The 25,316-nt window shown below is 41.5% G+C and overlaps 1 protein-coding gene across 2 annotated transcripts; it reads left to right on the top strand.

Moving 5' to 3' along the window:
• The first annotated feature begins 1,578 nt into the window (after positions 1 to 1,578).
• Positions 1,579 to 23,408, top strand: LOC143287605 (uncharacterized). Of its 2 annotated transcripts, none has more exons than XM_076595719.1 (11): positions 1,579 to 1,956; positions 3,191 to 3,384; positions 4,766 to 5,699; positions 6,529 to 6,585; positions 8,881 to 9,020; positions 12,734 to 12,910; positions 14,212 to 14,431; positions 15,477 to 15,602; positions 19,412 to 19,521; positions 22,002 to 22,164; positions 23,000 to 23,408. In XM_076595719.1, exons 2-10 carry the CDS (start codon positions 3,250 to 3,252, stop codon positions 22,143 to 22,145), a joined length of 2,043 nt encoding a protein of 680 aa, XP_076451834.1. In that variant the 5' UTR covers positions 1,579 to 1,956; positions 3,191 to 3,249; the 3' UTR covers positions 22,146 to 22,164; positions 23,000 to 23,408. The 2 variants fall into 2 exon arrangements, with proteins under 2 accessions (XP_076451834.1, XP_076451833.1); XM_076595718.1 differs by having other exon boundaries at positions 22,002 to 22,152.
• Positions 23,409 to 25,316: the final 1,908 nt, after the last annotated feature.

The following is a 25,316-nucleotide window of genomic DNA, read 5'->3' on the forward strand; positions in this document are numbered from 1 at the left end:
AGAATTGGCTGCTTCAGATTAATCCCAAGTGAGTGTGTATGTGTGTGAGTGCATGCATGGGGACATGTGTATGTGAACATATAATATTATTCTTGGAAAGAAAAAAAAAACACCTTCACCTCAGTTGCACGCAGTCACTGTCATTTTATTTTCCCAGTTGGAGAAATTAAGAGTGGTGAAGCATATGATGTACAAATTACATGCAGAACAATATAGACATACAAATTTGTTTTTGAAAAAATACATGCACAAACGTAAGAAAATCATCACTTTTCCACTATTTCACACACACACACACACACACACACACACACACACACTGCATTGCCTGAGCTTGTTTTTGCATGAGTTTGTTGGTATATGTTTGTGTGTAATGTGTGTGAACATGTTTTGTTCTCAACCAGCTCTTATCACTGTGAATACTTTCAAATCTTAACTGTCTAAAAAAGAGGTCTCTGAAAACATCCTGGTTTGACTTTAATGGTGCATTAAAGGCTTTCTCAATACATAAAATCATTTTAAAGCTGTTGACTCAGGTTCCTGTTTATCTTTAATCTCATTTTCCATGCTCTGCTGATACTTGATCAGTACATTAACCTTTCTGTGTAAAGGTATAGAGTTACAGTGTACGATCAATCTGTCAGCTGGGTTATAACTGTATGAGCACCTGTGCTCAGAAATTCAAATACATGCACCACCACAAGCGCACATTCAAATTGATATGATCTGTGTTATGTGTAAAATCTGCATTACCATAATGACCACACAGTTTGTGAACACACACACACACACACACATTGTTAAAAAAGGATGCATACACAATACATCACAGAAACTAGTCACCAAATCCAACATAGTCTATATTAATTCAACATCCTGTTACCATCAAAATCCTTCAAAGCTTTTTTTGAAATGAAATGTCATTGTTCCTCAACCAGACCTACTCAATATAATTATATTTTTCTTTTAATACTCTCTATCTTAGCTTGATTAAAAAATAAATAAATAAAAAAAGATTCACCGTGCACACAATCATCAAGAACAACTCCATTTCTCATAATAAAAGATATAAATATCCATCACAAAGTTATCACTGCCTGTCTTGTTGCTGTAAATCTGCAATGAAGTACCAGTTATAAGTTATTGTGTTGCTATGCAAAAGTACAAACATTTACTCACAGAATGAAACAAAAACAAGCCAAAAAAACAACAACAAAGAAACAAAAAACAAACAAAAAAAAGTGTGAACCACAGAAGGAGTTTCAATTGTAAGTTTCATCTGCATAGTTAATCCAGCTTCTCTTATCAAAACAATTGTGGCCACTCACTCACTGACTTCTGTAAATGTGGATTTGCAGATTAAATAAGTAAGAACAAAAAGCCCATATATATATATATATATATATATATATATATATATATATATATATATATATATATTCGCCGAGTTAATGTTGCTAATCCTGATCAGCTTCTCTCCATTTGATTTCATTATTATAGAAGAAAAAAAAGAAAGAAAAAAAAAGAAAAGAAAGAAAATAGAAAACAAAGTTTCAAACAATCTTCATGTGCCTATGATTTAGTCGGTCGCTATCGTACTCCGCAGTTGTCAAGCAGGTTCAGACACGCCTACAGTCTGAGGAAACAGTCATAATTGGTGTTAGCGTCATGTTTGTTAAATCTTAACAAACGAAGCAAAAAAAGAAATGTCCAACACGCGTTAGTTGTAATGGCAGCTGTAAACTGTCACTTTGTCGTATATGCTGGACTTTACACAGTTCTGTGGTTATAATTTTGTTTCGTACTTCCGGAAGTGAAGATAGACAACTCCTGCAAGCAAGAACGCGCCGAAATTTTTTGCTGTGTCCGCAAAGGTAAACTTGGCAGGATATACCATTGTAATCATTGTCCGTGCAGTGAGACTGGACGTGGTTACCTGGTGCAGGTAGTTAACAGGTAATGTTTATTTCGAACATTTTTGTAAGATTATAATGAATGTGCTCAAACAGTTCTGGAGACAGTAAAGTGGAACCAATAAATAAGGATATCATCAAGAACCAGACCAGTGCCACCAAAAAGTCCTGAAACAAAAAAAAAAGTAATACGCAGTCAGATTAGGAAGTATTGGTTATCTTGTACATGTTTTGATCATTGGGATAATTGGTGAGGTGTTGGTGCGGTGCTGGGTTACACGGTGCTTGTTCAATGTTTGTTGTGCTTCTCCTCACGGCTGGAGTGGCCAATCGAGAGAGAGTGGAGGAATTTTATTTTCTGACTATCTGAGGGTACTAGAGTTTACAAGCAAACATTGCTTTTTTCATTCAGGCCTGGGAAAAGGAAAGGAAAGAAAACAAGAAGAAAGAAGAAAAACAGAATTGTACTCATATGTTCATACTGAGAGGTAAACAGTAACATTACTAACAATCTAACATGACAGGTTAACAGCCAAAATCTCCCTCTTATTGATAATGTGGTATGATAATAAATAGTGATGATGATATCAATGACAATGATAATAATAATCATAATTGTTGTGTGTTTTTTAAGTAATGACAATAATTTATTATGAATTATTTGTATGTTTACTTTGTTTTGCTGATTGCACTTGCAGTGGTGTTTAACACGCTTATTTACCATGACCAGTGACAACACACACTTGTATTAACAGATAATAGAAAATATACAGACATGATACCACATTCTTTGTATGTTAAAAGACCACCAAATATCCTTCCTCAAAAACTTGTAATTTGTTGCACCCACCCACCCACTCTATCAGTCTATGGGTATTAAGGAAAGAGAGATTATAAATCATTGATACATGAATATCAGCACAAGCATATACATATAAAATGGCTGTGGACTGGAAAATAGGTGAGAATGGAGGGGAGAGGGGTTATTAAGGAAAAAAAAAATCAACCAAAAAGGAGTTAACAGAGAGTGATAGGGGATGGGGTGGATTGATCATCAGTGATATCAGTATAGTTACTATGATTATGTCACCTGCAGACTTGTGCACACATGTCCATATGCAGACACAAGCACATGTGAACAAGTGTGTTTGTGTGTGTAATTAACTGCACTGATGTGTTTTTATGTTGAAAACGTTTTTTTGTTGTTTTTTTTCATTGTTATAATGTTATTATGTTAGTATATGGTGATGAAGTTAGCATTGTTACTGCACTTGCAGAGCTCTATACAGAGAAAGTTCAATGCCACTGAAGAGCCACTGACAGTGACTGAGGGCGAATGGATCCGGCAGACAAGGACCTGCTGATTTCCTGCCGACCTGAGCTGGTGGACAATATTGACATCGGCAATGGACTTCTCACTCACCTTCTGTCCCGCAGGGTGCTCAACCAGCGCATGGTTCAGTCCATCACTGTGAGTGTTGGCTGTGGGTCACTTAGTTCATTATTACACTGCTTACTTCATCACTTAATGTTTAATGTGGTTCACTGTGAGTGTTGGTTGTGGGTCACTTAGTTCATTATTACACTGCTTACTTCATCACTTCATGTTTAATGTGGTCACTGTGACAAGGGAGTGTTGGCTGTGGGTCACTTAGTTCATTATTACACTTCTTGCATAATCACTTAACAATGTTTAATGTGGTTCAGTGTGAGTGTTGGCTGTGGGTCACTTAGTTCATTATTACACTGCTTACTTCATCACTTAATCAGTTAATGTTTAATGTGGTTCAGTGTGAGTGTTGGCTGTGGGTCACTTAGTTCATTATTACATTGCTTAGTTAATCACTTAATGTTAAATGTGGTTCACTGTGAGTGTTGGCTGTGGGTCACTTTGTTCATTATTACACTGCTTACTTAATCACTTGATGTTAAATGTGGTTCCCTGTGAGTGTTGGCTGTGGGTTACTTAGTTCATTATTATTCTGCTTTGTTGATGTTTACTCTGGTTCATTGTCAGTGGCTGGTTCTGGGTCACTTAGTTCATTATTATAGTAATTATACTGCTTTGTTAATGTTAAAACTGGTTCAGTGTGAGTGTTGGCTGTGGGTCACATCATTATTAGTAATGTTACTCTGTTATTGTTAAGTCTGGTTCATTGTGTGGATGGTTTGAGGTCACCTTAGTATTATTAACATTGCTGTGCTTTGCTTATGTTAAATCTGGTTCTCTGTGAGCTGTTGGCTATGGGTCACTTGATTATTAGTAATATGAGTTATTACTCTCCTTTGTTAACATTAAATCTGGTTCATTATGAGTGGTTGGCTCTGGATCACTTCATTATTACACTGCTTAGTTAATGCTAAATCTGGTTTGCTGTGTATTATTGGCTCTGGGCCACTTCATTATTAGTAGTATTAGACTGCTCAGTTAATGTTAAATCTGGTTAAATCTGAGTGATTGGCTTTGGAACACTTCATTATTACATTTTCGTTGACATTAAATCTGGTTCATTGTGAGTGGTTTGTTTCAGCATCCGCTGGACATCTGCTAAGCCTGATACTCATAGTCATACTGACTTAAGTTTTAGATAGATCTGTCTCATTTAATTCTCAGCAGCATAGATTATTCAGCTGCTGTTATTAACTTATTGATTCCCTCCCAATGCTCATTCCAGGTCCTTAACTGTTGTTATTCCAAGCCATTCCTCTTGATTATTCCAAACCCTTCTATTTATGATTTTGTTTATCCATAATTTGTAATATGCAAATATAGTAGTGTGTCCAAATTTGCATGAATAATGTGAAATAGAAGAATCATGAATCAGTCAAGCATTTGACACGATATGTTTCAGTACAACAAGCCACCTGACAGGCAGGTTGAAGAGCTGTTGGACTTGTTGCCTAAACGAGGCGCCAATGCCTTCAAACTCTTCTGTGAATCTCTCATTGCCTCAGACCAAGAAGACGTCGTGACCAACATCCTTCAGAAGAAGAACACTGACACTGAAACAGCATCGTTGTCATCATCCTCGTCTGTGCCGGCCGTGTCTGTGCCGGCCTCCCCTCTCCCCCCGGAGACTCTGGCACCAGCAGAGGAGTCGCCCTGTCCTGAGTCCTTACCCATTTCTGAATCACAGCCTGCATCAGTTGGAGGTCTGTCGGTTCAGGGTGCTTCAACATCCACCAGTCCATCACCACTCCTCACTCCAACTCTTCACTGCACTCCCCCCTCCTCCCCTCTCAAACGGCAGCCGGTCAGACTGTCGAGAGAAGCTTCAGAAAATGAGGACAAGTCTGGGTTGTTAGCCAGCCCCTCAGAAACGGACAGCTCGCCGATGAAGCGTTTCCGTCCAGACTCGGGCGGCTCGTACATTTGCATCCGTGGGGACAAGGAGAATGTGATCAAGATCTACAGCCCAGCCCCTGACGAGAAGGGGGACCACCAGAGGGACAGGTTCGGATCCAGAACTAGCGGCACCAGCATCCAGCCGCCTCCCCCTCCCTTCCCCAGCCTGGTTTCCCAGACAGCGGTGGCACAGCAGGGGGCTGGGGGGGAGGAGGTGCGGCACGTCATGAAGCACTTCATCCTGAAGGAATGTGGGGAGGAGAGAGGGGAGGAGGAGCACATCCGTCTGGCGTCCTCCCTGCTGGCTGACCTGCCCCAGGACCTGATGAAGCTGATGTCGGGCAGCACCTCCTCTCCATCCAAGGTCAGGAGATTGGAGGAGGAATATGGTGCTGCCAGTGACTTTCTGAGGGAGAGGCTGTCGCGCAGTGATTCTACGGGTATGTCAGATATATCATATCATACACAGTTCAAATAGAAACAAAAATTCTATTTTGATAATAGATTTTCTATCAGTTTTTTTGTGTGTGTGCTTGTTTTTTGTGTGTTTTTTTACATTTCTCTGAGGTGATTTCGTTTGTTTGTTTTGTTCTTTCTTTTTCAGATTTGGCATTTCTCTCAGGTGTTTTTTTGTTGATGCTGTTGTTTGTTTATTTCAAGCTACTCAAGACTTGTGATAATGCATAAATATGCATAGATCTCTGAGCCTGACGCTTTGTCGGTTCATTCACACATAGATCTATAGATATCTTTTCTTAACAGTTGTTGGCCAGACTTGTTGATAATTGAGCATTCAACTGTTGTGTTCTTTTTTGCGTATATGATGTGTGAATTGTTCACTGGCACTCTCTGGTTTTGTATGGCTGTATTTATTATATATTTATGATAATTGATAAGTGATTTTGTCTCTTTTGCACTTAGATTATGTTTGTGTTCAGGTCGTTGTTTTTAAATCCTCTGGAATCCAGTAGAATGGTCAGCATCTGAGGCATGTCCCTGGTTCACATGCATGAATGTGACTGTGCATGTGCCCAGTTCAAGTAGTTGGTGTTCCAGGTTGTTTTTTTAGTGTGTTGATTTTTTGTTAATTTTGCAAGTTCTGCACTACAGACTGATCATTTGGCAGCGTTTGCAGCCATGAAATGGTCCTATGTGGACTGATGGCTGGATTATAGTGCAAGTAATGATAGATAAATTAATGTTAATTGCACTTATTTCCTCATTACTATAACATCTGTTTATTAGCATTAAAACGTGTGTGTGTTGTAGACACCATGGAGACCAGGAAGCCGCAGAATCTGAGGCTGGACGTGGGGAGAAAACCAGGTAGGGAGCACCAGTGAACTACGTGTGTGTGTCACACTGTGTGCGCATGTCACATGATGTGTGTGTGTGTGTGTGTGTGTCACTGTGTATGTCACTGTGTGCGCTTGTCACAGTGGGTGTGTGTTTGTCACTGTGTATGTCACTGTGTGTGAGTGCGTACATGTGTGTGGGACTGTGTGTGAGTGGGTACATTTTGTGTGAATGGAGTGGACATGCACAGTGAATCGAGTTCCATAATGCAGGATAATGCACTATTTAAAAACAAGAGAGGCAAGGCCTTCAAGACTCACTTGTGATACACTTTAAAAAAAAAATTTTTAATCTAATCGTTAAAATGTGTTCTGTATTTGTTATTATAAAGCTTCGCATTTAAAAAAAAAAGAAAAAAAGTCCTAACCAGATTCGAACCCCGCGTGTTCGGGTGAGAAGAAACTGCCTTATCCATTACACTATCGTGGCTCCTTAACTGACATTCTAAAATTTAACATTTGAACATACTTTTTTAAAGGGCGATAAATCAATTGCGGTATTCGCAGTGAGAACGCTGTTTAAATCATATTATTCTGGTGTATCTTGGGCATTCAAAAAATCTTTAAGGGCAATAAAAAATTCTTTTTAATGGCTATCGCCGTAATCACACTGCAACATTTAGCCGTTTTCACTAGATCTAGATAGATGTACAAGTTTAGTTACACCCGCCGGGAATGTAGTACGACACAGTCGATTCAATTTCTCTTTTATGTTCATTCTAGTTTTATAGTTTTAAAGTTGATATGAAAATTGAGTATTTTGTTAAACTATTAACATGTAGAGCCAAGTACAAGTACTTCTAAACGTCGTAAGAAGGGAAAAGGACTTCATTTTGAGAAAAGTCAAGACTGGAAATTTTTTCATTTCATCGTGATCAGTTCAAGGGTATTAACTTGTATGGTTTACACTTTTTAACTGTGAATTCCGACTGATTCTGTGGATATTTTTATGGCAGTTTGGGGCATAAATCTTTCTCTGAATAAATATTTAACGGTCTCCTTCTCCAACTTTCCATCACATGTTATCGCGTATTGTCCATTGAATATAGGATTGAACGGGCAGGTCACCGACTTGAAACAAAATGGCGTCATTCACGTTTGCGAAGAATATGAGCATGCGCTTTGAATGTGTATAAATATGTGTACGCAGTTGATTTTTGCCCATGACCTTCAGGGCTCAGCCAACAGATTTGTAAAGTCCACTCGTATTGATTTTAATATTTTCCAAAAAAAAAAAACCACACTTGGGCGAATGAACATGGTGAAAGCCCTGTACACTGAGAGTAAAACACACAAGCTTTTTATGTATTGAGTATAATTTCAAAATGTAATGTTTAAGATGAGAAAGATCAGTTTAAAGCAAATTAAGTCCCCTAGCATTAATTACAGAGTAATTTCCCTTTTTTACTATCTGCACCAAAAACGTTTGCAAAATAAATAAAACTTCCATGCTTAGCAAAAGAAGTTCCTGTTTGAACAAATAATGATAATAATGACTCCTCTTGTTGTTGTGTCAGAATATCAGATCAAAGTGCCAAGTTTAGAGAATACAAAAAATATAAATATAACAGTAAATGCAGTTTGCATATAATTAGGCGTCTTTTTTTTCTTCTTTTTTTTCTTTTTTTGTGCCCATCCCAGAGGTGCAATATTGTTTTAAACAAGATGACTGGAAAGAACTGAAGTTTTCCTATTTTTATGCTTAATTTGGTGTCAACTGACAAAGTATTTGCAGAGAAAATGTCAATGTTAAAGTACCACACACACACACAGACAACCGAACACCAGGTTAAAACATAGACTCACTTTGTTTACACAAGTGAGTCAATAATTCATTAATACTGTTATTTTTGACTCGCTTGTGTAGACAAAGTGAGTCTATGTTTTAACCCGGTGTTCGGTTGTCTGTCTGTGTGTCCGTGGTAAACTTTAACATTGACATAAAAAATAAAAATAGGAAAAATTCAGTTCTTTCCAGTCATTTTGTTTAAAACAATATTGCACCTCTGGGACAGGCACAAATTTTTTTTTTTTTAAATGAAGCCTAATTATATGCAAACTGCATTTACTGTTATATTTATTTATTTATTGTTTTTTTTATAAACGTGAAGTTTTATAATAACAAATACAGAACACATTTTAACAATTAGATTTTTTTTTTTTTTTAAGTGTATCACAAGTGAGTCTTGAAGGCCTTGCCTCTCTTGTTATTATTGTTGTTATTATCATCATTATTTTTAAACACAAGACTACTTTCTTTTTTCAGAAACTGATCCCTCTATTGTAACGATTCAGAGCGCATCAACAGGCGTGCCTCCCATCCCTGTCATGAAATCCAGTGATGGACCTGTGCACGTGCATGTGGAGGAGTGCACTCGCCAGTTCTACAATCAGATGAAAGATAAGGTCGGTTCTCTGTTCACACTGATCTTCAGAAAGATAAGGTCAGTCCTCCGTTCACACTGATCCTCAGAAAGAAAAGGTCGGTCCTCTGTTCACACTAATCCCCAGAAAGATAAGGTCGGTCCTCTATTCATACTGATCCTCAAAAAGATGAGGTCGGTTCTCTGTTCACACTGATCCTCAGAAAGATAAGGTCGGCCCTCTGTTCACACTGATCCTCAGAAAGATAAGGTTGGTTCTCTGTTCACACTAATCCTCAGAAAGATAAGGTCAGTTCTCTGTTCACACTAATCCTCAGAAAAATAAGGTCAGTTCTCTGTTCAAAGAAAGATAGGTCGGTTCTCTGTTCACATTAATTCCCAGAAAGATAAGGTCGGTCCTCTGTTCACACTAATCCTCAGAAAGATAAAGTCGGCCCTCTGTTCACACTGATCCTCAGAAAGATAAGGTCGGTCCTCTGTTCACACTAATCCTCAGAAAGATCAGGTCGGTTCTCTGTTCACTCTAATCTTCAGAAAGATAAGGTCGGTCTTCCGTTCACACTGATCCTCAGAAATATGAGGTAGGTCTGTTCACACTGATCCTCAGAAAGATAATGTCAGTCCTCTGTTCACACTAATCCTCAGAAAGATAAGGTCGGTCCTCCGTTCACACTAATCCTCAGAAATATGAGGTAGGTCTGTTCACACTGATCTTCAGAAAGATGAGGTAGCTCTGTTCACACTGATCCTCAGAAAGATAATGTCAGTCCTCTGTTCACACTAATCCTCAGAAAGATAATGTCAGTCCTCCATTCACACTAATCCTCAGAAAGATAAGGTTGGTTCTCTGTTCACACTGATCCTCAGAAAGATAGGTAGGTCCACCATTCACTGTAATCTTCAGAAAGATAAGGTGGGTCCTCCGTTCACTGTAATCCTCAGAAAGATAAGGTCGGTCCTCTGTTCATACTGATCCTCAGAAAGATAAGGTCTGTCCTCTGTTCACACTGATCCTCAGAAAGATAAGGTCGGTCCTCTGTTCACACTGATCCTCAGAAAGATAAGTTCGGTTCTCTGTTCACACTGATCCTCAGAAAGATAAGGTCGGTTCTCTGTTCACACTGATCCTCAGAAAGATAAGGTAGGTCCTCCGTTCACTGTAATCCTCAGAAAGATAAGGTCGGTCCTCTGTTCACACTAATTCTCAGAAAGATAAGGTCAGTTCTCTGTTCAAAGAAAGATCAGGTCGGTCCTCTGTTCACACTGATCCTCAGAAAGATAGGTAGGTCCACCATTCACTGTAATCTTCAGAAAGATAAAGTTCTTCATTCACACTGATCCTTAGAAAGATAAGGTCAGTTCTCTGTTCACACTAATCCTCAGAAAGATAAGGTCGGTTCTCTGTTCACACTGATCCTCAGAAAGATAAGGTCGGTCCTCCATTCACACTAATCCTCAGAAAAAAAATGGTCGGTTCTCTGTTCACACTAATCCTCAGAAAGATAGGGTTGGTCCTCTGTTCACACTGATCCTCAGAAAGGTAAGTTAGGTCCACCATTCACTCTAATCCTCAGAAAGATAAAGTTCTTCATTCACACTAATCCTCAGAAAGATAAGGTAGGTCCTCTGTTCACACTGATCCTCAGAAAGATAAGGTTGGTCCTCTGTTCACTCTAATCCTCAGAAAGATAAGGTCTGTCCTCTGTTCACACTGATCCTCAGAAAGATAAGGTTCTTCATTCACACTAATCCTCAGAAAGATAAGGTAGGTCCTCTGTTCACACTGATCCTCAGAAAGATAAGGTCTGTCCTCTGTTCACACTGATCCTCAGAAAGATAAGGTTGGTCCTCTGTTCACTCTAATCCTCAGAAAGATAAGGTTCTTCATTCACACTGATCCTCAGAAAGGTAAGGTCTGTCCTCTGTTCACACTGATCCTCAGAAAGACAGTGTGTTGTTGTTCCAGTCATCTTAGTGTTGATGACAGTGTGTTGTTGTTCCAGTCATCTTAGTGTTGATGACAGTGTGTTGTTCCTGTCATCTTAGTGTTGATGACAGTGTGTTATTCCAGTCGTCTTAGTGTTGTTGACAGTGTGTTGTTGTTCCTGTCATCTTTGTGTTGATGACAGTGTGTTGTTCCAGTCATCTTAGTGTTGATGACAGTGTGTTGTTCCAGTCATCTTAGTGTTGATGACAGTGTGTTGTTGTTCCAGTCATCTTAGTGTTGATGACAGTGTGTTGTTGTTGTTCCAGTCATCTTTGTGTTGATGACAGTGTGTTGTTGTTCCAGTCATCTTAGTGATGATGACAGTGTGTTGTTCCAGTCATCTTAGTGTTGATGACAGTGTGTTGTTCCAGTCATCTTAGTGTTGATGACAGTGTGTTGTTCCAGTCATCTTAGTGTTGATGACAGTGTGTTGTTGTTCCAGTCATCTTAGTGTTGATGACAGTGTGTTGTTGTTCCAGTCATCTTAGTGTTGATGACAGTGTGTTGTTGTTCCAGTCATCTTAGTGTTGATGACAGTGTGTTGTTGTTCCAGTCATCTTAGTGTTGATGACAGTGTGTTGTTCCAGTCATCTTAGTGTTAATGACAGTGTGTTGTTCCAGTCATCTTAGTGTTGATAACACTGTGGTGTTTCTCCAGTTATCTTAGTGTTGAAGACAGTGTGGTGTTGTTCCAGTTATCTTAGTGTTGAAGACACTGTGGTGTTGTTCCAGTCATCTTAGTGTTGAAGACACTGTGGTGTTGTTCCAGTCATCTTAGTGTTGAAGACACTGTGGTGTTGTTCCAGTTATCTTATTGTTGAAGACACTGTGGTGTTGTTCCAGTTAGTGTTGATGACAGTGTGTTGTTGTTCCAGTTATCTTAGTGTTGAAGACACTGTGGTGTTGTTCCAGTCATCTTAGTGTTAATGACAGTGTGTTGTTGTTCCAGTCATCTTAGTGTTGATAACACTGTGGTGTTTTTCCAGTTATCTTAGTGTTCATGACAGTGTGGTGTTGTTCCAGTCATCTTAGTGTTGATAACACTGTGGTGTTTCTCCAGTTATCTTAGTGTTGAAGACAGTGTGGTGTTGTTCCAGTTATCTTAGTGTTGAAGACACTGTGGTGTTGTTCCAGTTATCTTATTGTTGATGACAGTGTGGTGTTGTTCCAGTCATCTTAGTGTTGAAGACACTGTGGTGTTGTTCCAGTTAGTGTTGATGACAGTGTGTTGTTGTTCCAGTTATCTTAGTGTTGAAGACACTGTGGTGTTGTTCCAGTTATCTTAGTGTTGATGACAGTGTGTTGTTGTTCCAGTCATCTTAGTGTTGAAGACACTGTGGTGTTGTTCCAGTTAGTGTTGATGACAGTGTGTTGTTGTTCCAGTCATCTTAGTGTTGAAGACACTGTGGTGTTGTTCCAGTTAGTGTTGATGACAGTGTGTTGTTGTTCCAGTCATCTTAGTGTTGAAGACACTGTTGTGTTGTTCCAGTCATCTTGGTGTTGAAGACACTGTGGTGTTGTTCCAGTTATCTTAGTGTTGAAGACACTGTGGTGTTGTTCCAGTTATCTTAGTGTTGATGACAGTGTGGTGTTGTTCCACTTATCTTAGTGTTGAAGACACTGTGGTGTTGTTCCAGTTATCTTAGTGTTGATGACAGTGTGGTGTTGTTCCAGTTATCTTAGTGTTGATGACAGTGTGGTGTTGTTCCAGTTATCTTAGTGTTGATGACAGTGTGGTGTTGTTCCAGTCTTACCGGATGGTGGGGATGCCGAGGGGCCAGGCACTGATCATCAACGTCAACGAGGTGCTGGAGAAGCCCCCGCGACGAGGCACGGACATTGACCGTGACAACCTGAAGAACCTGCTGGAACAGCTGCACTTTCAGGTCACCATCTACAATGACCAGGATGACCTCACTGCTGTTGTGAGTGATCTCTAACCTTTGATATGCTGAGGTGCTGTGATTTTCAAGACTGTTTGGCGAGGTTTTTGTTTTTTTCTGATGACGTCTGCTGTATAGTCTGGGGATTGTGTTCTACCATCATCTGATTAGATTTATTTTACAGACTAATATTTATTTTTTACGCTGCATTGTTTTGTTTTTTTCTTTGTATCAGTTATCACATAGTTCCTTTTATGAAATTTCAAGTATCCATGCATGATTTTTCTTTCACTCCAGCTTGACAGAGTTGTTGTAGGGTTAGAACTATTGGGAGACAGGGTAAGATGGTGAAAAGTTTTCTGACAAAGTTGTTGTAGGGTTAGAACTATTGGGAGACAGGGTATCCTGGTGAAAAGTTTTCTGACAGAGTTGTTGTAGGGTTAGAACTATTGGGAGACAGTATCATGATGAAAAGTTTTCTGACAAATTTGTTGTAGGATTAGAACTATTGGGAGACAGGGCATTATGGTGAAAAGTTTTCGGACAAATTTGTAGTAGGGTTAGAACTATTGGGAGACAGATATGGTGAAAAGTTTTCTGACAAATTTGTTGTAGGGTTAGAACTATCGGGAGACAGGGTATGATGGTGAAAAGTTTTCTGACAAAGTTGTAGTAGGGTTAGAACTATTGGGAGACAGGGTATCCTGGTGAAAAGTTTTCTGACAGAGTTGTTGTAGGGTTAGAACTATTGGGAGACAGTATCATGATGAAAAGTTTTCTGACAAATTTGTTGTAGGATTAGAACTATTGGGAGACAGGGCATTATGGTGAAAAGTTTTCTGACAAATTTGTAGTAGGGTTAGAACTATTGGGAGACAGATATGGTGAAAAGTTTTCTGACAAATTTGTTGTAGGGTTAGAACTATCGGGAGACAGGGTATGATGGTGAAAAGTTTTCTGACAAAGTTGTAGTAGGGTTAGAACTATTGGAAGACAGGGTATCCTGGTGAAAAGTTTTCTGACAAATTTGTTGTAGGGTTAGAACTATTGGGAGGAAGGGTATGATGGTGAAAAGTTTTCTGACAAAGTTGTAGTAGGGTTAGAACTATTGGGAGACAAGGTATCCTGGTGAAAAGTTTTCTGACAAATTTGTTGTAGGGTTAGAACTATTGGGAGACAGGGTATGATGGTGAAAAGTTTTCTGACAAAGTTGTTGTAGGGTTAGAAATATTCGGAGATGGTATTACGGTGAAAAGTTTTCTGACAAAGTTGTTGACAAATTTGTTGTTGCTTTAGAAATATCAGGAGGCAGGGTACCATGGTGAATCGTCTTGCTGTTGCAGGGGATGGCAGATAAACTGCGGGCGTTCGCCAGAAAGCCAGAACACACCAGTGCGGACGCCTGCGTGATCTGCCTGTTGAGCCACGGGGAGGAGGGCTACATGTTCGGCACGGATGGCAAGAAGATCCCCCTGGATGAAGTCTTCCTGCTCTTTGACAACCGCCACTGCCCCACCCTCCTCAACAAACCCAAAGTCTTCTTCATTCAGGCCTGTCGGGGAGGTTTGTCTCTTGTTGGCAGTGTTCTGTTCCGCTTTCAGAGTCTCGGGAGGCATCACTGTGGTCACTGTACTCCATATACGCTTCACCACATCTGCTGGGTAAATGCTTGATGAGTGCATGCAAACGTCTACCTGTCAGAGTGGATTTTATTCTACATGATTTTGCCAGAGGACAACACAGTGGTTGCCATGGGTTCTGTTGTAGTGAGCCAAATGCGTGCTGCACAGGGGATCTTGGATGATTGTGTGTACAAGGATGATGTGTTTGTACAAGGATGATTGTGTGTACAAGGATGATGTGTTTGTGGGTGTGGATGTACAAGGAAGATGTGTGTGTGTGTACAAGGATGATGTGGGTGTATGAGGATGATGTGTTTGTACAAGGATGATTGTATGTCCAAGGATGATGTGTTTGTGGGTGTGGATGTACAAGGAAGATGTGTGTGTGTACAAGGATGATGTGGGTGTACAAGGAAGATGTGTGTGTGTGTGTGTGTACAAGGATGATGTGTGTGTGTGTGTGTACAAGGATGATGTGGGTGTGTGTACAAGGATGATGTGTGTGTACAAGGATGATGTGTGTGTACAAGGAAGATGTGCGTGTGTATACAAGGATGATGTGTGTGTGTGTACAAGGATGATGTGTGTGTGTGTGTGTACAAGGATGATGTGGGTGTACAAGGAAGATGTGCGTGTGTGTACAAGGATGATGTGCATGTACAAGGATGATGTGTGTGTGTGTACAAGGATGATGTAGGTGTACAAAGATGCCCTGTGTGTGTGTGTGTGTGTAGGGATGATGTGTGTGTACAAAGATCATGTGTGTGTTTGTGTGCAGGGATGATGTGTGTGTACAAGGATGTGTGTTTGTACAATGATATCAATGTATGTGTTCAAGGATGGTGTATTCATGTGTGCAGTGATGTCAGTGTATGTGTACAGGGATGATTGTGTGTGTACAGGGATGATGTATGTGTACAGGGATGATTGTGTGTGTACAGGGATGATGTATGTGTACAGGGATGATTGTGTGTGTGTGTGTGCAGGAATGCTGGACCAGGGGGTGAAGGTGAAGCTGGATGAACCAGACGGGGGACCGCCGGGCCACCAGCACAACATCCAGCAACACCCCTCCATGTCCGACATGCTCATCTGCTACCCCACCCTGCAGGGTCAGGCTGCAACCCTTCTCTGGGGGCTATTACCTTTCTTTGGGGACTGTGTTACCCTTCTCTGGGAGCTGTTACCTTTCCCTGGGAGCTGTTACCCTTCTCTGGGGACTGTTACCCTTCTCAGGGGACTGTGTTACCCTTCTCTGGGGACTGTGTTACCCTTCTCTGGGAGCTGTTACCCTTCTCTGGGGGCTGTTACCCTTCTCTGGGGACTGTTACCCTTCTCTGGGGGCTGTTACCCTTCTCTGGAGGCTGTTACCCTTCTCTGGGGACTGTGTTACCCTTCTCTGGGGACTGTTACCCTTCTCTGGGGGCTGTTACCTTTCTCTGGGGGCTGTTACCCTTCTTCTCTGGAGTCTGCTACCTTCTCTGGGGGCTGTTACCTTTCTCTGGGGGCTGTTACCTTTCTCTGGGGGCTGCTACCTTTCTCTGGAGTCTGCTACCTTTCTCTGGGGGCTGTTACCTTTCTCTGGGGGCTGTTACCTTTCTCTGGGGACTGTTTCCCTTCTCTGGAGGCGGCTGCAACCTTTCTCTGGGGGCTGTTACCCTTCTCTGGAGGCTGCAACCTTTCTCTGAGGACTGTTACCTTTCTCTGGGGGCTGCAACCTTTCTCTGGGGGCTGTTACCTTTCTCTGGGGGCTGCAACCTTTCTCTGGAGTCTGCTACCTTTCTCTGGGGGCTGTTACCTTTCTCTGGGGGCTGTTACCCTTCTCTGGGGGCTGTTACCTTTCTCTGGGGACTGTTTCCCTTCTCTGGGGACTGGGGGCTGTTACCTTTCTCGGGGGGCTGTTACCTTTCTCTGGGGGCTGTTACCTTTCTCTGGGGACTGCAACCTTTCTCTGGGGACTGTTACCCTTCTCTGGGAGCTGTTACCTTTCTCTGGGGGCTGTTACCCTTCTCTGGGGACTGTTACCCTTTGGGAACTGCAACCTTTCTCTGGGGGCTGTTACCCTTCTCTGGAGGCGGCTGCAACCCTTCTCTGGGAACTGCAACCTTTCTCTGGGGACTGCAACCCTTCTCTGAGGACTGTTGCCCTTCTCTGGGGACTGTTACCTTTCTCTGGGGACTGCAACCTTTCTCTGGGACTGTTACCTTTCTCTGGGACTGCAACCCTTCTCTGGGGACTGCAACCCCTTGGGGACTGCAATCTTTCTGTGGGGACTGCAACTCTTCTCTGGGGACTGTTTCCCTTCTCTGGGAACTGCAACCTTTCTCTGGGGGCTGTTACCCTTCTCTGGGGGCTGTTACCCTTCTCTGGGAACTGCAGCCTTTCTCTGGGGACTGCAACCCTTCTCTGAGGACTGTTGCCCTTCTCTGGGGACTGTTACCTTTCTCTGGGACTGTTACCTTTCTCTGGAACTGCAACCCTTCTCTGGGGACTGCAACCCTTTGGGGACTGCAATCTTTCTGTGGGGACTGCAACTCTTCTCTGGGGACTGCAACCTTTCTCTGGGGACTGTTACCCTTCTCTGGGGGCTGTTACCCTTCTCTGGGGACTGTTACCCTTCTCTGGGGGCTGTTACCTTTCTCTGGGGGCTGTTACCCTTCTCTGGGGACTGTTTCCCTTCTCTAGTGACTGTTACCCTTCTCTGAGGACTGTTTCCCTTCTCTGGGGACTGCAACCTTTCTCTGGGGACTGTTACCCTTCTCTGGGGACTGTTTCCCTTCTCTGGGGGCTGTTACCTTTCTCTGGGGACTGTTACCCTTCTCTGGGGACTGTTTCCCTTCTCTAGTGACTGTTACCCTTCTCTGAGGACTGCTACCTTTCTCTGGGGACTGTTACCCTTCTCTGGGGACTGTTTCCCTTCTCTGGGGGCTGTTCTTTTAACCTCATGGAGGGGGGGGGGGGTAGAACCCTTTTCTTGGAGGCTTTTCTTTCTCCAATTTAACCTCTTTTCACTTTGAGTGATATCAGTGTGTGTTTTTGTGTGGGGTTGGGGATGGTGGTTAAAGGATGATATATACAGAGAAAGGATAAACTAGAACAACGGAATTAGCAGTCTGTAAATCCTGTGTAACAGCTATTAAAATCATGAGCAACATCAAAAATAGAATTAAATGTCAGTAGGTTGCATCATAGAAACACTTCTTTCGAACTGTCTGTTGTGGGCTGTCTGTGTGTGTGTTGTGGTGTGGTGCGTGTGATATGTTGATGCATGTATGAGGTGTGTTGTGGTGTGGTGCGTGTGATAATGTCGACGTATCTATGTGGTGTGTTGTGACTGTGGTGTGGTGTGGTGCGTGTGATATGTCGATGTATGTATGTGGTGGGTTGTGACTGTGTTGTGGTGTGGCACGTGTGATATGTCGATGTATGATGTGGTGTGTTGTGTGGTGCGTGTGAAATTTCGATGTATGTATGTGGTGTGTTGTGACTGTGTTGTGATGTGGCGTGTGTGATATGTCGATGTATGTATGTGGTGTGTTGTGGTGCGTGTGAAATGTCGATGTATGTATGTGGTGTGTTGTGACTGTGTTGTAGTGCATGTGATATGTCGATGTATGTATGTGGTGTGTTGTGACTGTGGTGTGGTGTGGTGCGTGTGATATGTTGATGTATGTATGTGGTGTGTTGTGACTGTGTTGCGGTGTGGTGCGTGTGATATGTCAGTGTATGTATGTGGTGTGTTGTAAGTGTGTTGTGGTGTGGTGCATGTGATATGTCGATGTATGTTTGTGGTGTGTTGTGAGTGTGTTGTGGTGTGGTGCGTGTGATATGTCGATGTATGTTTGTGGTGTGGTGTAGTGTGGTGCGTGTGAGATATCGATGTATGTATGTGAGTGAGAGACAGAGTGAGAGAGAGTCAGTGAGAGAGTGATACTGAGAGAGACAGTGAGAGTGAGAGAGAAAGTGTGTTGTGGTGCTGCAGGGTACTGTTGTGGTGTTGCAGGGTACTATGGGTGTTGTGTTGCAGGGTACTATGAGTGTTGTGTTGCAGGGTACTGTGAGTGTTGTGGTGTTGCTAGGTACTATGGGTGTTGTGGTGGTGTTGCAGGGTACTATGAGTGTTGTGGTGTCGCAGGGTACTATGAGTGTGGTGGTGGTGTTGCAGGGTACTATGAGTGTGGTGGTGTTACAGGGTACTATGAGTATTGTAGTGCTGCAGGGTACTATAAGTGTTGTGGTGGTGTTGCAGGGTACTATGAGTGTTGTGGTGGTGTTGCAGGGTACTATGAGTGTTGTGGTGGTGTTGCAGGGTACTATGAGTGTGGTGGTGTTACAGGGTACTGTGAGTATTGTAGTGGTGCAGGGTACTGTAACTAGTATAAGTGTTGTGGTGGTGTTGCAGGGTACTATGAGTGTTGTGGTGGTGTTGCAGGGTAACTATGAGTGTTGTGGTGTTGAAGGGTACTATGAGTGTGGTGGTGGTGTTAAGGGTACTATGAGTGTTGTGGTGGTGTTGCAGGGTACTATGAGTGTTGTTGTGGTGTTGCAGGGTACTATGGGTGTTGTGGTGTTGCAGGGTACTAAAAGTGTTGTGGTGTTGCAGGGTACCATGAGTGTTGTGGTGGTGTTGCAGGGTACTGTGAGTGTTGTGGTGTTACAGGGTACTAAAAGTGTTGTGGTGGTGTTGCAGGGTACTATGAGTGTTGTGGTGGTGTTGCAGGGTACTATGAGTGTTGTGGTGGTGTTGCAGGGTACTATGGGTGTTGTGGTGGTGTTGCAGGGTACTATGGGTGTTGTGGTGGTGTTGAAGGGTACTGTGAGTGTTGTGGTGGTGTTATAGGGTACTATGAGTGTGGTGGTGTTGCAGGGTACTGTGCGTGTGGTGTTGCAGGGTACTATGAGTCTTGTGGTGGTGTTGCAGGGTACTATGCGTGGCGGAACCGGGAGAAGGGCAGTTGGTACATAGAGGCCGTGGTGAAGGTGTTCATGAAGTACTCCAAATGTGAGGACGTCTGTGCCATGCTCAACAGGGTAGGTCCTCTCGTTCAGTTTGTTTTTATTCATCACTAAAACTGCAGTGAGAGAGAAGGGAGGGGAGGGGGGAAGGGTGGGGGGGGGGGGACTATAAGACATAGAAAAAACATAGGTAGAAGTATAGAGGAGAAGACATACATAGAAATATAGAGAAGACAGGCTGGTAGGTAGAAATATAGACAAGATGGGTAGCAATATAAAGACACATGTAGAAATATAGAGAAGACACATGTAGATGTAGAAATATAGAGCAGGCACATGTAGATGTAGAAATATAGAGAAGACATGTATAAATATAGAGCAGGCACATGTAGATGTAGAAATATAGAGAAGACATGTAGAAATATAGAGAAAACACATGTAGAAATATAGAGAAGACAAATGTAGATGTAGAAATATAGAGAAGACACATGTAGAAATATAGAGAAGACATGTGTAGAAGTATAAAGAAGACACATGTAGATGTAGAAATATAGAGAAGAGACATGTAGAAATATAGAGAAGACACATGTAGATGTAGAAATATAGAGAAGAGACATGTAGAAATATAGAGAAGACATGTAGAAATATAGAGAAGACACATGTAGATGTAGAAATATAGAGAAGAGACATGTAGAAATATAGAGAAGACACATGTAGATGTAGAAATATAGAGAAGAGACATGTAGAAATATAGAGAAGACATGTAGAAATATAGAGAAGACATGTAGAAATATAGAGAAGACACCTTTTCCCCTCTGGATTGATTCTCAACAGCTCATCCATTTCCAGTATGATCTAAAATGATTATTTGTAAGTGAGTGAGTTTTGATAGTTTCAGGGTTTGTTGGTGGTATTTTTGATTGTGTACTATTTACGATCGTGTGCTATGACTTGTGCGTGCGCGTGTGCTTATGTGTAGTGGGTGCTGAATAGTTTTCATTGATCTTCGGTATCTTGTGTTCAGTTTTTCCTTTTTTTATATTTACATATGTGTTCTATTTGTAAACGCCTAGGGCTTGTTTTCAAGAGTAAGCGTCAATGAAATGCTCATGATAATAATGTAGAAATATAGAGGAGAACACATACGTAGAAATATAGAGAAGACAGACCCACAGGTAGAAATATAGATAAGATAGAAATATAGAGGAGAAGACATACATAGAAATATAGATAAGATAGATAGAAATATAGAGGAGAAGATATACATAGAAATATAGATAAGATAGATGGAAATATATAGGAAAAGACAAACATAGAAATATAGAGAAGACATGCATAGAAATATAGAGAAGACACATGCAGAAATGTAGCTGAATGTTATCATTAAAAAAAAAAAAAAAAAAGTAAGTATTTGGAGAGGATGTTTCAGTTATTGCTTATTGATTCCTCAAACATCAGATTCATTTACTACATATTAATTCCTTGAAAATTAGATTCAGGCTTGAAAAAATAGTCGTCATTATCCCTCGGGGGAAATCTGACCAGTTTTACTTAGCTTAGCAGCCATCCGTGTCCTTGATTGCTTTGGTAATCAGCTGATAATATAAGGGATTTGGGGAATGGAATGGCATCTTTTATCTCCTTGCATTGCAGCATCTAGTGACGTTTTTCATTTCCTTGACGATGAATGTACCCCGAGTTACTTGTATTTTTCATAAGCATTGTTTTTATGTCAGTGTTAATGGAAGATGAGACAGTGATTGTAAGTGGATCTTTTGCAACACCTGTGTGACAGGTGAACAGCGAGATGAGGCAGTGATGTAAGTGGATCTTTTCCAACACCTGTGTGACAGGTGAACAGCGAGATGAGACAGTGATTGTAAGTGGATCTTTTGCAACACCTGTGTGACAGGTGAACAGCGAGATGAGACAGTGATTGTAAGTGGATCTTTTCCAACACCTGTGTGACAGGTGAACAGCGAGATGAGGCAGTGATATAAGTGGATCTTATCCAACACCTGTGTGACAGGTGAACAGCGAAATGAGACAGTGATTGTAAGTGGATCTTTTCCAACACCTGTGTGACAGGTGAACAGCGAGATGAGACAGTGATGTAAGTGGATCTTTTCCAACACCTGTGTGACAGGTGAACAGCAGAATGAGACAGTGATTGTAAGTGGATCTTTTCCAATACCTGTGTGACAGGTATCCAGCGAGATGAGACAGTGATTGTAAGGGGATCTTTTCCAACACCTGTGTGACAGGTGAACAGCGAGATGAGACAGTGATGTAAGTGGATCTTTTCCAACACCTGTGTGGCAGGTGAACAGCGAAATGAGGCAGTGATGTAAGTGGATATTTTCCAACACCTGTGTGACAGGTGAACAGCGAGATGGGATAGTGATTGTAAGGGGATCTTTTCCAACACCTGTGTGACAGGTGAACAGCGAAATGAGACAGTGATGTAAGTGGATCTTTTCCAACACCTGTGTGACAGGTGAACAGCGAGATGAGACAGTGATGTAAGTGGATCTTTTCTAACACCTGTGTGACAGGTCAACAGCGACGTGTCACGCAAAGTGTCACGCACCCCACAGACGGAGATGGATCGCATGTCGCAGATGTCAGAGTACAAGAGCTCTCTACGCAGACCCTACCTGTTCTTCTTCCCTGGCATCGGCGCTCCCTCCCTGCAGTGAATAGCAGGTACCCCATGTAGTAAGGCACGCTGTTGGTTTTGACTCCATGTAGCAGTTGTACCCTGTTGGTTTTGACCCCATGTAGCAGTTGTACCCTGTTGGTTTTTACCCTGTGTAGCAAGGCACCCTGTTGGTTTTTACCCTATGTAGCAAGGCACCCTGTTGGTTATTACCCTGTGTAGCAGTTGTACCCTGTTGGTTTTTACCCTATGTAGTAGTTGTACCCTGTTGGTTTTTACCCTATGTAGCAGTTGTACCCTGTTGGATTTTACCCTGTGTAGCAGTTGTACCCTGTTGGTTTTTACCCTATGTAGCAGTTGTACCCTGTTGGTTTTTACCCTGTGTAGCAGTTGTACCCTGTTGGTTTTGACCCTGTGTAGCAGCTGTACCCTGTTGGTTTTTACCCTATGTAGCAGCTGTACCCTGTTGGTTTTTACCCTGTGTAGCAGTTGTACCCTATTGGTTTTGACCCTGTGTAGCAGTTGTACCCTGTTGGTTTTTACCCTATGTAGCAGTTGTACCCTGTTGGTTTTTACCCTATGTAGCAGCTGTACCCTGTTGGTTTTTACCCTGTCTAGCAAGTCACCCTGTTGGTTATTACCCCTTGTAGCAGTTGTACCCTGTTGGTTTTTACCCTGTGTAGCAAGGCACCCTGTTGGTTATTACCCCTTGTAGCAGTTGTACCCTGTTGGTTTTGACCCTGTGTAGCAGTTGTACCCTGTTGGTTTTGACCCCATGTAGTAGTTGTACCCTGTTGGTTTTGACCCTGTGTAGCAAGTCATATGCAACACGGGAGTGGCAGCCCAAGAACAATAAAGAATAAGAAAATAAAGTATTTATCTATCTTGTTTCAGTTCTCCTGCAACACGATGATGATATTTCCATGTGTTCATCTACCAGCTCTGTGGCCTGGTACCTACTAGCTGTGTGTGAGAGAAGGGAAGCAGAGGAGTGTGGACCTCAGCCACCACCGCCACCACTACCACCATCACCACCACCACCAGGTGACCAGCAGAGCCTGTGTGCTGCTGCAGGGACCTTTCTGCCTGCCTGGCTGCTGGTCTTGTCTTGAATGTCTTCCATGACCCGAGCAATCAGGCTGTGTGGTATCAGGTGCCACTTGATTTCATTTGATGATAATGACAAAGGATACTTAACCAGCACTCGATCCAAAAATACTGCTTCGGGTGTTTTACAAAACAAATAATGTTATACATATGTTTACCCCCCAAAATGAATATTGCTCTTTCTTTTGTTGTTATTTTTATTAAAAAATTTTTTTCTTTTTGTTCCTGCAGGGTTTATACCATTTTTTTTTAAAGTGCTTTCTTCGAGAATTGGTTAAAAAAGATGTATTAAAAAAGAGAGCTTTTTTAAGGCCTCCTTTTAAAAACAACCCTGGTTTGTATTTTTTTTTTTTTTTAATGCACATGCAGTCAGAAAAAAAAGAGAAGAAAAAAGGTGGAATTGCTCTTTGGCAATGCTCTCTCCTTGGGGAGAACATCCCAGATTTCACGCAGGGAAATCAGTTGTGACAAAAATACTGGGGAGAACATTCCAGATTTCACACAGGGAAATCAGTTGTGACAAAAATATTGGGGAGAACATCCCAGATTTCACGCAGGGAAATCAGTTGTGACAAAAATACATTGCATTTCAATACAACACAATGTGATACAAGACACTACAACACAAAGGTTTTTCATTTTGGCTCTCTATATTACTAACAAAATTTTTAAAATGTACATAGTTTCTGTTAGTGATAAAGCACAGCCATGAATGTTCCTCCTGAACTTGAAGTTGAAAGTGAAAAATTTAATGTTATAAAAGATTTATTTAAAAAAAAAAAAAGACTTAAAAAAGAAAGAGTTTTTTCTGGACTGAAATCCTGGTTCTTATCTATGCATCTGATGAATATTCAAGATAGGGGCATTATGAGCTGGCACTTGATGTGCCTTTCATTTTGGGTCCTGGTGTGATAGTTTTAAAATTTTGGCCAATAGATGTTCTAAGGTTTTTTAAAAAAAAGATTTTAATTTGCAATAAAGAAAAGGTGTGGAAATTCCGTTCTGATATCTGGCAGAGAGGATGATACTGATGTTTCTCCTTCAGTTTCGTTGAAAGAATTTTGGCATGGTCAGATTACTATTGCCTTTCCTCAGGTATCAGGGGAAGCAATTTTAATGATGACGATGATGTAACCTTTGGGGTGGGGGGAGGGGGGGGGGTGTCTATTCGCACAAAAAGTTTCTTATGGGTATTTTATAATCTTAGTAATTTTTCTTTAGGACTTTTTCTGTTTTTGTTTTGGTGCTGATCAAAGTTGGAAAAGTGGCCCTACTTGTTACGACATTGTGGTACATACATGAAGACTCCGAAGGAAAGATTTGCGATCCAAATCCGGTACTGATCTTGTTACTCTTCTGGTTAGTCTGTTGGAACATTGCCACTGCTTTCCACTGAGACAGAATTGGTCACATTCATTTTGATTTAGTATGTAACCTTTCCAATAAGCCACCTTCCCTTTAATGACTGGCATCCCGGTTTTATGCACTGGAAGAACTACCATCTTTAAACCAGGATATACTGTATTTTACTTCAGTTTTTTTTTTTAAATTCAGATTTTAACAGATGCAGCATATGAGGCACACATCAGGATGTTACAAGATGCTGAGTGTTGATGCATCAATCACTGTCACAATGATGTTACAAGATACTGAGTGTTGATGCATCAATCACTGTCACAATGTTACAAGATGCTGAGTGTTGATGCATCAATCACTGTCACAATGTTACAAGATGCTGAGTGTTGATGCATCAATCACTGTCACAATGATGTTACAAGATGCTGAGTGTTGATGCATCGATCACTGTCACAATGATGTTACAAGATACTGAGTGTTGATGCATCAATCACTGTCACAATGTTACAAGATGCTGAGTGTTGATGCATCAATCACTGTCACAATGTTACAAGATGCTGAGTGTTGATGCATCAATCACTGTTACAATGATGTTACAAGATGCTGAGTGTTGATGCATCAATCATTGTCACAATGATGTTACAAGATACAGAGTGTTGATGCATCAATCACTGTCACAATGATGTTACAAGATGCTGAGTGTTGATGCATCAATCACTGTCACAATGATGTTACAAGATACTGAGTG

Source organism: Babylonia areolata, chromosome 11 (assembly GCF_041734735.1).
Source record: "Babylonia areolata isolate BAREFJ2019XMU chromosome 11, ASM4173473v1, whole genome shotgun sequence".
Lineage (NCBI taxonomy): Eukaryota > Metazoa > Mollusca > Gastropoda > Neogastropoda > Buccinidae > Babylonia > Babylonia areolata.